General features: G+C 40.4%; 1 protein-coding gene across 2 annotated transcripts in view; it reads left to right on the top strand.

Annotated features, from left to right (window-relative positions):
- The window catches only part of LOC126078173 (thiamine transporter 2-like), a 38011-nt gene extending 24985 nt beyond the window's left edge, over positions 1–13026 (top strand). For both annotated transcript variants that reach the window (XM_049888374.1, XM_049888373.1), the window contains 5 exons: positions 2122–2273; positions 4479–5307; positions 6783–6975; positions 8370–8511; positions 9962–13026. In XM_049888374.1, coding sequence (XP_049744331.1) covers positions 2124–2273; positions 4479–5307; positions 6783–6975; positions 8370–8511; positions 9962–10198 — 1551 coding nt within the window. In that variant the 5' untranslated portion in view covers positions 2122–2123 and the 3' untranslated portion in view covers positions 10199–13026. The remainder of the gene's footprint in view (positions 1–2121; positions 2274–4478; positions 5308–6782; positions 6976–8369; positions 8512–9961) is intronic.
- The last annotated feature ends 352 nt before the right edge of the window (positions 13027–13378 follow it).

Here is a 13378-nt window from a genome sequence, read left to right as displayed (position 1 = left end):
GGATTGACACAGTGGCTGCAACAATGGGCTCAAGCATAACAATGATCATGCAGATGGTGTAGGACCAGGCAGAGTTTCATTCTTTTGTACATGTGATCACTATGAGTCGAAACCGACTCAACGGCACTTAACAACAACAACAGTAGTCACATTATAAAAAAAAAAACTTTAAAACAAGTGAAATTCTGATAATAAATGTTGTTGTTTTATTTAACCCAACCTACAGAACAAAAATTTTTCTTTTTTTACGGAACTAGGCAGCTACAGTGGGTGCACCAACCCACAAAGTGAGAGAGCTGAAAACCTTCAGGCAGGAGGTACCATGCACCTTATATGTATTATTAGCAAGCTGTCCAATCCCCTTGGTGGGTCACAAGCACCTTATTTGCATAGTCCCACCCAATCATTTGGTGATGAAGGCCATAAAACAGTGGTCCATCACAAAGCAGTTTCACTTACTTTCAGACACACTTAGGAGAAGATTCATTGCTCCATCTTTTACCATTTCCTATTGTTCTTAGGTGCTGTTGGTAGCTCTGGTAGTGCAGTGGTTAAAAATGTGGCTGCTAAAATAATTCTATTATGAAATCATTCTGCACCCCACTTTGAAATGTGGCGTCTGGGGTCTTAAATGCTAACAAGCGGCCATCTAAGATGCATCAATTGGTCTCAACCCACCTGGAGCAAAGGAATATGAAGAACACCAAGCCCACACGGCAACTAAGAGCCCAAGAGACAGAAAGGGCCACATGAACCAGAGACCTACATCATCCTGAGACCAGAAGAACTAGTTGGTGCCCGGCCACAATCGATGACTGCCCTGACAGGGAGCACAGCAGAGGACCCCTGAGGGAGCAGGAGATCAGTGGGATGCAGACCCCAAATTCTCATAAAAAGACCAAACTTAATGGTTTGACTGAGACTGGAGGAATCCCGGCGGCCATGCTCTCCAGACCTTCTGTTGACACAGGACAGGAACTATCCCCGAAGACAACTCATCAAAAATGAAAGGGACTGGTCAGCAGGTGGGAGAGAGATGCTGATGAAGAGTGAGCTAATTATATCAGGTGGACACTTGAGATTGTGTTGGCAACTCTTGTCTGGAGGGGGGATGGGAGGATAGAGAGAGAGGGAAGCCGGCAAAATTGTCACGAAAGGAGAGACTGAAAGGGCTGACTCAAGACGGGGAGAGTAAGTGGGAGTAGGGAGTGAGATGTATGTAAACTTATATGTGACAGACTGATTGGATTTGTAAACGTTCACTTGAAGCTTAATAAAAGTTATTATAAAAAAAAAAAAAAATGTGGCTGCTAACCAAAAGGTCAGCAGTTTGAATCCACCGAAACCGTATGGGGCAGTTCTACCCTACCCTATATGGTAGCTATGAGTTGGAATTGACTCGACAGCAATGGGTAGGTACAATTGAGTCAATTTTCAACTCATAATGACTCAATGTGACAGAGTAGAACTGCCCCATATGGTTTTCTATTTTCTGGGCAATAGTCTTTACAGGAACAGATCACCAGATATTTTTTCCTGTGGAGCCCCTGGTTGGGTTCAAACCGTCGACCTTTCAGTTGGCAGCCAAGCACTTAACCATTGCACTGCCTCTGCTCTTTTGCTCCTTTTTACCATTTGTTATTGTGTGCTGTCGAGTTGGTTCTGACTCACAGAGACTCCATAGGACAGAGTGGAGCTGCCCCATGGGATTTCATAAGCAGAAATCTTTATGAAAGTAGATCCCCAGGTCTTTTCTTCCCCGGAGCTGCTGGTGGGTTCAAACCGCCGACCTTTCGGTCAGCAGCTGAGTGCTTAACCATTGCACCACTAAGGCTCTTTTTACCATTTATTAGTAGCTACCAAGTACTTACCATGCTTACGATGGAGAGCACAAAGAAGTGCTTGTATTAGAAGTTCAGTGAAGAAGTTCAAGTTCACTGACAAAGGAGGATTTGACTGGCTCACTGAGGGAATATTTGAGAGCAATTATCTTTCCCTTCCATCTGTGGATGATACTTTATCCTGTCATAAAACCTTCAGAAATAATCAGCTTTTCTTTACATCCAAGAAGCCAAAAAGAATAAATGTGAGTTAATTTTCTCTTTGTTTCCACTTGATTAGCCATGGTTTGTTTCCAAACTTCACCGAGTGATTCCTGGGTTTATCCCACTGTGATCCTTTGCCTATTTGGATTTTTCTCCTTGATGAGACCTTCGGAACCATTCCTCATCCCATATTTATCTGGACCAGATAAAAACCTGACGAGTGAAGAGGTAAGTTAATAAAAATGCTTATCTCGGGTGGTTTTAATTTCTACAGGACTTGAACAAGGACATAGTCAAGAGTTTTATTCACCTTGAAAAAAGATTAACACATTGACCTCAATGAGTCTCATTTTCATATTTCTCACATATTAGAATGGTTGGAGCCCTGGTGGCACAGTAGTGAAGTGCTACAGCTGTCAACCAAAAGGTCAGGAGCTCAAATCCACCAGCCACTCCTTGGAAACTCTGTGGGACAGTTCTACTCTGTCCTGTAGGGGCGGTATGAGTTGGAATCATCTCGATGGCAACGAGTGTTTTTTTTTTTTTTTTTTTGTATTAGAACTGTTCGACTACTCTTTCTTTACTTTCAAAAAATAGGCAAAGAAAATACTGAAGTATTTTAACTTTTTAGAGTCCTAACATTAGTCTTAGTGCTTGGGAACGTTTCAGGCATTCAACTTCAGTGACCACTTTCATTATATGAGTCTTAATATCACCAGGGAGCCCTTGTGGTGCAATGGTTAAAGCACTTAACTGTGAACCAAAAGATCGGTGGTTCTAATCTACCAGCCCCTCCATGAGAGAAAGATGTGGCAGTCTGCTTCCATAAAGATTACAGCCTTAGAAACCCTATAAGGCGTACTTATACTCTGTCCTATAGCATTGCTATGAGTTGGAATCAACTCAACGGCAGTAGATTAGTATAACTAGACCCTATGCCAGGCACAAGATCTAGTAGTCCTAACAAACTTCCCAGCTGCTGAAGTACAAGCAGAATCTGATAAAGAATTGTAACATTTTTTTAGGACATGTGGCTTACTCAGTTTTGTAAGCTATTTACCAGCAGGTAAGGCCTAAACAGCCTTATCTCCCAGCCCTTCCCACCTTCCCAGAAGACAAAATTCTCTTCCTTAAAAGATCCACCTCCTCTCCTGATAACAACTGCAACAAGAAAATGTACTGACCCAGCTGGAGAGTTTCCTGGGCTGATTTTAGAATCTCCAGCAGAACCATGGAAATGCTGGATAGAGTGTGGCGTCACCTGGAAGGCTGATCGGCACCGGTTTACTTGGTGGTGAGTGGCAGAGACAGAAAAGCAAGCTTGTTCTGCTGTGATGCCAAAGGCACTTAAAGACAACTTTGTTTCAGAGTTCCCTGGATTGAAACTTGTCACAAGACTAAACAAAAGATCAAGTTCAGAATTGGCCCAATGGATCCACTGGGGTCTGCTTTCATCCTCAAAGATGCAGTTCAGTCACTCTGGGCCATGTCCTGTGCCCTCAGCTTTCCACAGTAACCTCGAAAAACCCCAAACCTGCAGCTGTCAAGTCGATTCCGGCTCATAGCAACCCTACAGGACATGGTAGGACTGCCCCATAGGATTTTCAGGGCTGTAATCTTTACAGAAGCAGACTGACACTTCTTTCTCTTGCGGAGCAGCTAGTGAGTTTAAACACTTAGCCACTGCACCACCAGGGCTCTTTACGACAACCTCGGTAAGGCCAAATGTCAAGCGCAGCAGAGACTCAGTGATTTCAAAGGCGTCTGCTCTCACCCACCATGCCCCAAAGATCGACTACTTCCTCAGCCCTTTCCATCTATAAAAATTGAGGCCCCATGCACTTCTGATTACACTCCATGAGCTGACTGTATTAAACTGAGGCCAAAATTGAGTCAGCAGAGACAATCAGTAGAACGGAGGGAAAAGGAATTGAGAGCCCAGCCGATTTGTCCAGGAAGGAGGTGAAAAGCAGTGCTCGTTCCCACTCCCCAGACCCCTAAGGTCCTTTACTCTTTGCTGTCTTCATGTGTGCAAAGGTAAAGGTTCTTCTAACATGTATAGCCTCATTATCTGATGTTGCTAATCTTTGAACAAGATGGTATTTTTTTTAAGTGTTTCCAGGCAACAGAGCCTGAACAACCCAGAAGCATTTGAATAATTCTCAACTAATTTACTATTTAAATTTGATAATTTATGTAGGTCAGATTGAATATTAACCTAATATACTCTTCTAGGGGGATACATTTAAATGTATAAACTGGACTTGGTTTTTGTTTTTGGTGGAGGAGCTATCTTCTGTGCTTTGCCATAATATGAAGAATATCCAATTGGATGCAGAATTTTATATTGGGCAAGGCATATGTACCTGTAGTAGTAACTCTTGTCACTTCTTGGTGCTCCATGGTCACATGATCTCTTTTTCAACTCTGCAGCTCACAAATGAGATCCTTCCCGTGTGGACCTACTCTTACCTGGTGTTGTTGTTCCCTGTGTTTGTCCTCACCGATTTCGTCCGCTACAAGCCTGTCATCATTTTACAAGGGATTAGCTTCATCATTACCTGGCTGCTGCTCCTGTTTGGCCAAGGAGTGATGGCTATGCAGGCTGTTGAGTTCTTCTATGGGATGGTCACTGCCACCGAGGTGGCCTACTATGCCTACATATACAGCGTGGTCAGCCCAGAGCATTATCAGAAAGTGAGTGGCTACTGTAGGAGCATCACGCTGGTGGCCTACACAGCAGCCTCAGTGCTGGCCCAACTCCTGGTATCCCTGGCGAATGTCTCCTACTTCTACCTCAATGTTATATCCATGGTGTGTGTCTCTGTGGCCTTCCTTTTTTCACTTTTTCTACCAATGCCCAAGAAAAGCATGTTCTTTCATGCCAAACCCAGCAAAGACCTGCAGAAGTCACCCAGCACAAATGCAGTGTTAGATGAACCTCCCAAGGGCGATGCCCCAGGCTGTAAAGAGGAGAAACTCCCTCCAAAAATACCTACCAATTCCAAGAATCTGGATGTTGACCAGTTGAATAGCCCAAAGCCAGAAAACATGGCTTTGAGAGTCTTTGTACAGTGGTTCCAAGATCTGAAGGAGTGTTACTCCTCAAAGCATCTCTTTTACTGGTCCTTGTGGTGGGCTCTTTCCACAGCGGGTTTTAACCAGATTTTGAACTATGTTCAAATCCTGTGGGATTACAAGGCACCATCCCAAAATTCTTCCATCTATAATGGGGCCGTCGAAGCTATTGCAACTTTTGGAGGTAAGTAAACATTTATTTATCGTCCTTTTATCAGTGTGTCGAGTGTGAGACACCTGCTTTAGTTGTCAGTGCAGATGCCTTACTGCAGGCGCTATAAACTCCTCCTTGGTGGTGAATGGCCTTTGTTGAGAAGGCATATTAGCCTTTTTCAGAAATGGAAGGCACCAGAAAAAATAAGAAAACACAGAGCTTCTATTTAATGTGTGATAGTTACAGTGAGTAACTCAAAATTTGGGGCTAAGCACCAAGTGGTTATATTCTAGCCTAGTCCCTAAGATTCCATCTGATCATCAGGAAACGTGTTAATAATGCCCCTGTTAACATTAAGAGGAAATAGTCTAAATCGACTTGACGGCACCTAAGGAAAACAACACGTATAAGAAAGGAGTTTTATTTAAGGCAGGTAAGAATGAACAGAATTATTAAGGGTTCCTGATGATTACTGGGAGAGGCCTGCTAATAAAGGATTCAATTTAGTTGGCATCCTCCCCTTTAACAATTCAAGTCTGTATGCCAAAAATTCCAAAACAAAAACTAGCTTTCTTAGGAGATTTAATGGGGGACAGACAATAAGTAAGAGTCAGGAATCTAATATCACAGCGGAAGCTACCTTTGAAGTGTTCTCTACTAAAAATATTTATATCCTGGCAAATGAGACTTTGAAGATATTTTCTAGGAAGTGGGAGTTCTCCACACCCTCATTTACAAAAAGTTTCGGAAAACCCATTGTGGTTTTATTATTGTCCCCATTTTCAGAGGCTTTAGTTTAACTCCTGAAGCCAGGACTGTGTTGGAATTGGTTTACTGAAATTTTTCCTACATCCTAATTCCTGGCGGGAAAAAGTTTTATTTCTTTCTAGGTCACATTTGGAAAAGGTAATTAATCAAAGGTTGATCATTTGAAACATAAATACTTTGCCATCTCGTGAAAGCAAACCATAATTACTAATGATTATTACTACTATGTATTACAGTACATATGCATACATAATACAATGCATAAAATGGAGCCCTGGTGGTGCAGTGGTTAAGAGCTAAGGCAAGCTATGGCTGCTAACCAAAAGGTTGGCAGTTCGATCCACCAGCCACTCTTTGGAAACTCTATGGGTCAGCTCTACTGTGTCCTGTAGGGTTGCTATGAGTCAGAATCAACTTGAAGTCAGCAGTTCTTTCTTTGGTTCTTTCTAGTATATGCATATGTGTTGTAATTACATAATTACTAGTCCCACCAATTATTTAATCTCTTAAACCCTATAAATATAGGTCTGTTCCCTGAAAGCCTCAAGTATATTAGGCCAGGCCTTGAACAAATCGAGCTGGAAATTAGAAATAAGATTAATATGAATAAATAGTAATGATAAAGGTTAATAAAATGACTACTCAATTTAACACATTGGGTGATACCCATTACTGAGAAAAAAAATCACTGGGTTTTTAAGAGCATGTGTAGTCAATATGTTGGTCTTCCTTCTCAGGGGCCGTGGCTGCCTTTGCTGTTGGTTATGTGAAAGTCAACTGGAACCTTCTGGGAGAGCTGGCTCTGGGGATCTTCTCAGGTGTCAATGCAGGCGCCTTACTTCTCATGCATTATACGACCAACATCTGGGCGTGCTATGCTGGCTATTTGATATTCAAGTCAGGCTATATGCTTCTTATAACCATAGCAGTGTAAGTATTGTGATTTCTTTCAACTCCTAAAACTAAACCAACTCAATATCTTCTCTTTTTGTGTGTTATTCCTCTGGTTTCTCTGAGAACAAACTTCAGAGAGATTTTAACCAATTGTAATATTAAATGTGTGACTAAAAAAAAAATGTGTGACTACATCATATTAAATTAGATGCAACTAATCTATCTTTTTTCATTAGTGAATTTGTTGTCTGAATATTGCTGAGATTAATCATCAAGTGGAGAAAAAATACCATGTAAGGTTATAAGCTGAAAGCAATGATACATTGTCATTTTAAGCAATTTGCCATAACAAGATGTGATTCAGTTTAAATCTGAATGATTTCATTTACATTTCTTCCCTAATTTCACTTGTTTGCTTGGTCAGCCTAGGCACGTGCTTTAAGAAAGGAAAGAGTCTCAAGAAAGTTGGTTGCTGAAAAAAGTAGATGCAAAAGTTACCAGAAACTCTCAATCCCTTTTTAAATCTTTTTAAATAGCAGTTGAAAACACAGAGATACATCAGCACTCAGGGAATAATAGATCATGACACAAAGGAAGGAGATGAAACTTGTTGGCAAGTTCACATTTTTATTGAAATGTCTCAGTTTCTTTTTGTCACCTGAGGATTTTGTTAAGGGAGAATTACATTTTTTCTTGCATCCTTTTAAATATATTTAGAACCCAAAGCCTTAACTGGCATTCCAAGGAAGAACCCTAAATAATGCCCTTTTGCTAGCCTTCTCATAAACGTTTTGTCTTAAGATTTTAAAATCCATGTAATTGCTTAAAATTAATTACAAGAGTCACTCAGTGGTACAGCCAGTCATGGTCTAGACGGTCCAAAGGATAACTCACCTACTAAACATTGACACTATCAATTCAGACAGTTGGTAATAGAATGAATAAGTCTCAAAAAATTCCTCAGATTGGGTAGTGTCTTTAGTCTCATAAAAACTCACTGCTAAACATTATCTAGAATCAGACAGCATTCAGTACTAGCAAGTTATGAGAAATTAGAGCAGTTACATTTAATTCCTGAAAGCATTGAATTGGTTAGTCCAGGAATTTAGCCATGTTATACTTCAAGATGCAGCCTTTAACTGGACTTTTTAACTCCCTTTCTTTGTTCTGCCTGTTTGTCTATACAGAGGAGATTAAGACAAGAAAGGTTATTAAAACACGGTTCAAGTCCACCACCTGCTCCTTGGAAACTCTATGGGGGCAGTTCTATCCTGTCCTACAGGGTTGCTGTGAGTCAGAATCTACCTGACAGCAACAGGTTTGGTTTTGGTTTTGGCTTCTCATCAATTTCTGTCTTGAAAGAAAAGAAAAAAATCACATGTGTTCTTGCTGAAATATCTTTCTTGATGATTTCATATGTTTAATGATAGATTTCAGATCGCGGTTAATCTGAGCGTGGAACGCTATGCCCTGGTGTTTGGACTCGACACCTTCATTGCCTTGGTGATCCAGACCATTATGACTGTGATCGTGGTAGATCCCAGAGGGCTCAACCTGCCAATCAGCATTCAGGTAAGTTGCCCTATTTCTGTTTTCCTACTGAGGTAGTTGGTGGAAGTGTGGAATAATCGGTAGCCACTTAAAAGATTTTTCAACCTTACAACTGCCAACATTTGAATTTCTTGGCTAGGCAAATTTAAAACAAGCATTTTCTTAATTATGATACTAAACACTCCCTGGGTGGTGCAAACAGTTTGCACTCGACTGCTAACCTAAAGGTTCGAACCCGCCTGTTGGCACCGCAGAAGAAAGCCCTGGTGATCTGCTTTCATAACAGCCAAGAAAACCCCACGGAGCAGCTCTACTCTGCGACACGTGGGGTCACCATGAGTTGGAATTGACTTGATGGCAATGGGTTTGGTTAAATTATAATAGCACAACACACCAAGTAGTCATTGGGCAACAATCACAAGTAGGTTAGCATTTACCTTTGCTCCTAAAGCCTCATCAGGTTACGCTCTCCCCATTACGTCCTCCATAAGTCTCGTCTTTTTGTCACTATCCAGTTCTGAGGTTTACCGAGATTGCCACTAGGGAGGAGTGCATGCCCACTCCTACTCCTTGGTCCTCTGTCCAACTTTAAAATTAGCTCAGTTTCACGTTTTACATGTGGATCTGAAAAAAGAGGGGTAAGGCAGGTATTTTTTAAGGCAGGTAAGAAGTAACCTCCTTGGTCAAAAATTCATTCTTGGAGACATTACACGTAGCATTGCACTATCCTTCAGATATAGCCACAGACACGTAAGTGAGATTTATGTGCTTTTTCACTATTGCTAATAGGTAAGATTTGAACCCAAGCAGCCTGGCTCTACAACCCGACTCTTACTCACTCCACTTTTACATCTGGGTCTTCTAAATACATGAGAGGAAAGTTTTGTGCAAATCTAAATGACCCATATTAGGATCCTGGGTCTTAGCTACCTCATAATCCAAGCACACAACATCACTGCATATTATCAATGACATAGATGGTCACATTTAAAAAATATATTTTATTTATTTTTGGTGGCAATATACACAACAAAACATACATCCATTCATCAGTTCTAGATGAACAGTTCAATGACATTGGTTATATACTTCAACTTGTCACCATTCTCACTGTCTCTACCCATATTGTTTCATCACCATTAATTTAGCGTTCCAGTGCTAACCAAAAGGTCGGCAATTGGAATCCACCAACCACTCCTTGGAAACCCTATGGGCCAGTTCCCATAGGGTCGCTATGAGTCAGCATCAACTCTACGGCAGTAGGTTTGGTTTGGTTTTGGTTTCTGCCCCTTAAAGTTCTCATCTGTGGTTAACTATTGTCAGCTTAAACTCACAGATAATTCTTCATAGGAGCACAGTGCTCAAGATAAACATTATTAATGGGGCTTCACTGTTTAACAATGGCTTCATGGGATAGTTTCAGTTTAAGTTTTAATGGTTACAAGTGACTGATTATTCCATTTTTCTCCAGTTTTTAGTGTATGGGAGTTATTTTGCAGCAATTGCTGGAATATTCCTAATGAGAAGCGTATACATTATCTACTCAGCCAAATGTGGAAAGCAAGTGCCGGACTCTTCTACAAGTCAGAATCCAGATGGGCCACACCCAGAGGAACCAACACCTGTGACGATGGAACAAAGCTCTAGCCTTACCACATCAACCTCTGTGGATTTGGAGCATGGGCTCAGCTGGCCTCAAAGTTCCTGAGTGATAACGTGCTCTGTTTTGTCGAATTGACATGTTTTGCAAAGTCTGGACTCCAGTGAAGCTTTTCAAAACCACAACAAAATCTCAGCTTTAGACCAGATAACTCTGTGCCCAGCTGAACAGGACCCATCATCTCAATTAAAACAAGCCATATGGGGGACCTCAATGAATTGTAGTGATTGGAAAGTTCTAGTTTTAATCACTTGTAAGGATATGCAAATAGCCTGGAAACTAACCTTGAGAAAACTCCAGCTATCCAGGACCGGATGTTCCCCGTCTGTGAGGAGACATACTTGCTTGGTGTAGATACTTGTCTGATCTTACAAAAACTGGCTGCACAGAGGACATTTTTTTGTCACGTGAGCTTTTCCTTCCTCTTCCATTAAGTACGTGTCTGTATAATTTGCAGTTCTCTGAGAGAATTTCAAGGTTTTAGTCCAGTTTCTAAGGACTCATCTTCATCCCAATAGTATAGCATTAAAAAAAAAAAAAACCTGTTGCCATCCAGTCGATTCTGACTCCTAGCAGCCCTATAGGACAGAGTAGAACTAACTGGCCCATAAGGTTTCCAAGGAGTGGCTGGTGGATTTGAACTGCCAACCTTTTGGTTAGCAGCTGAGCTCTTAACCACTCACATGCTAATATTTGATGATTTTTTAATGATTATTTTTCTTTGTGTGCTCTGCTGAGTTCTGGTGTTGAGAAACTCTACCTCAGGAATAACTGCAGACACCCTTACTTGTCAAAAGAATGACATTCACATCAATTCCTAGGCCCTGGGAGGGGCAAATGATCCTTCTCGTGCCCGAGACCACAGAGGAGGTGTTCTGATAATATGTCAACATGATGTTTGTCTAAAGCTGAAAAACTTAAGTAGAAATTTCCAGGGGTTCCTAAAGAAAGTATTAAAAAAAAAAAAATCTGGTGGGAAATATTTAAAAGAAAAAAAAGCCTAATTTTTAAATGTGGGAGATTATGCTAAATAATGTATGCAAAAATGTTAAAGAGACTTTCTGATTTTTTGAATTGTGCTGAAAGTTTACTGATCATGTCTGCCCTTCAGTAGGGATGCACTTAGCAGCTTGCTGCGGGGAATGAAGAACGCTGATTCCTGAGATTTGTAATTCAAATATACTTGATTCTAAATCCAAATTTCGATTACTGGACTGAAAATAAATTAATAAAATTCACTGGCTTCCCTGTTGTACAGTAGAGGAGTTAAGGGTACAGACTTGGAGCTGGAGGTTGGAGAGACCACGCTCAAATCCTGCCTGAGTAGTCTGAAACCCAGGCAGGTTGCCAAAAGAAGCCTGAGTGCTACACATATGAATGGAAACAAGGTCACTGAATAAGGTTGGTTTGAGGATTAAATTAGACTAATGCATAACATTATTCAAATTAAGGTCTAGAACATAAAAATGCCCAATGAAAGATAGGTCATAACAGGCAGTATCTACATAGGGAAGATAAGAGAGGAAAGCATTGATTCACAATAGGTACAATGTGTGGCCTAAACGCATACCACGTGTCTTGGAAAAGAAAGCTTAAGAGTGTACAGGTGTCAAGTCTTGTAAAATTCATTTCCCAAATGATTGCTCTCTGCCTTGCCGTGAAAATTCCACCATTTGTTTAAACTTGGACAAGATGATCCTGAGGTATATTTAACCCTGGTGGTGTAGTGGTTAAGTGCTACAGCTGCTAACCAAAAGGTCGGCAGTTTGAATCCACCAGGCACTCCTTGGAAATTCTATGGAGCAGTTCTACTCTGTCCTATAGGGTCACTGCGAATCGGAATCTACTAGACAGCAATGGGTTTTTTGGAAACAGATAAAAAAAAAATGTTTAAAACATATTAACAAAAATGTTTAAATATTTGGAAATGCCTACTTCCTTCTTGAAGAGGAAGCAAAGACACATAAAGATGGCAGGTCCCCTAAATAAAGTTATAAACTTCAGTCCCAGAAAAAAATGCCAACATACTAGTTTTTAGACCTATTAAAGATGATACTAAATTTCACCTGGCAAATTAAAAGAAAAACTAATAAATTTCTTTTGTAAAGTGGGAAAATGAGTTTAAATTATTTGCAGAGATTAAAACCCTACCCTGAACTCTTAATTATGGCCACATAGTTAGAAGCATAAACAAAAAGTCCAGTGAAACAGAGTAGAAAGCTTTAAATTAGTCCCTGATTCATATTAAATTTTAAACTGATAAATATGTTGTTGTTGTTGTTAGGTGCCGTCAAGTCAGTTCTGAATCATAGCAACTCTGTGTACAACAGAACAAAACGCTGCCAGGTTCTGTGCCATCCTCAGCATTGTTGCTATGCTGAGCCCATTGCTGCAGCCACTGTGCCAATCCACCTAGCTGAGGGTCTTCCTCTTTTTCACTGACCATTGTCTTCATCAAACATGATGTCCTTCTTCAGGGTCTGGTCGCTGCTAATAACACGTCCAAAGTACATGAGACAAAGTCTCGCCATCCTCACTTCTAAGGAGCATTCTGGCTGTACTTCTTCCAAGACAAATTTGATCATTCTTTTGGCGGTCCATGGTGTATTCAATATTCTTTGCCAACACCATAATTCAAAGGCATCAATTCTTTGGTCTTCTTTACTCATCGTCTAGCCTTGCATGCATATGAGGCAACTGATAAAGATAGCATCTCATGTAAGTGGGAGAAAAAGATGGACTATTTAATCAATAAGGTTGGAACACCCCTCCCCCCAGGGAAAAAAATTAATTGGATCCAAGTGTGCTAGAATAAATTCTAATTGTATCCATATGCAAATGTAAAAATAAAATTGTAAAAGTACTAGAAGAAAGCATGAAAGAATTATTTTATAACTTTTGAAAGTAACAAAATCCAGAAGTCATAAAAAAGCCATAATATTGACAGTGTAAAGATAAACTTCTGCAAGAAAAAAAAAATAAGCAAGGCAAAAGACAGATGATAATTTAGAGGAAATGGTACAACTCACATCAAAGACAAAGAGCTACTTTTCCTAATTTATTAAATAACCAATATAAATTGATAAGAAAAAGGTCAACAACTAAACAGGAAAACGGACAAAGGATATGGACACAGAATTCATGGAAAGGGAAATACAAATGGCTCAAGCATGATTTAATTCATTGATAAGAGAAATGTAAATTACACTGAGATACCATTTTTCACCT

This window comes from Elephas maximus, chromosome 6 (assembly GCF_024166365.1).
Source record: "Elephas maximus indicus isolate mEleMax1 chromosome 6, mEleMax1 primary haplotype, whole genome shotgun sequence".
Taxonomy (NCBI): Eukaryota; Metazoa; Chordata; class Mammalia; order Proboscidea; family Elephantidae; genus Elephas; species Elephas maximus.
This window is presented reverse-complemented; position numbering and strand designations above follow the sequence as displayed.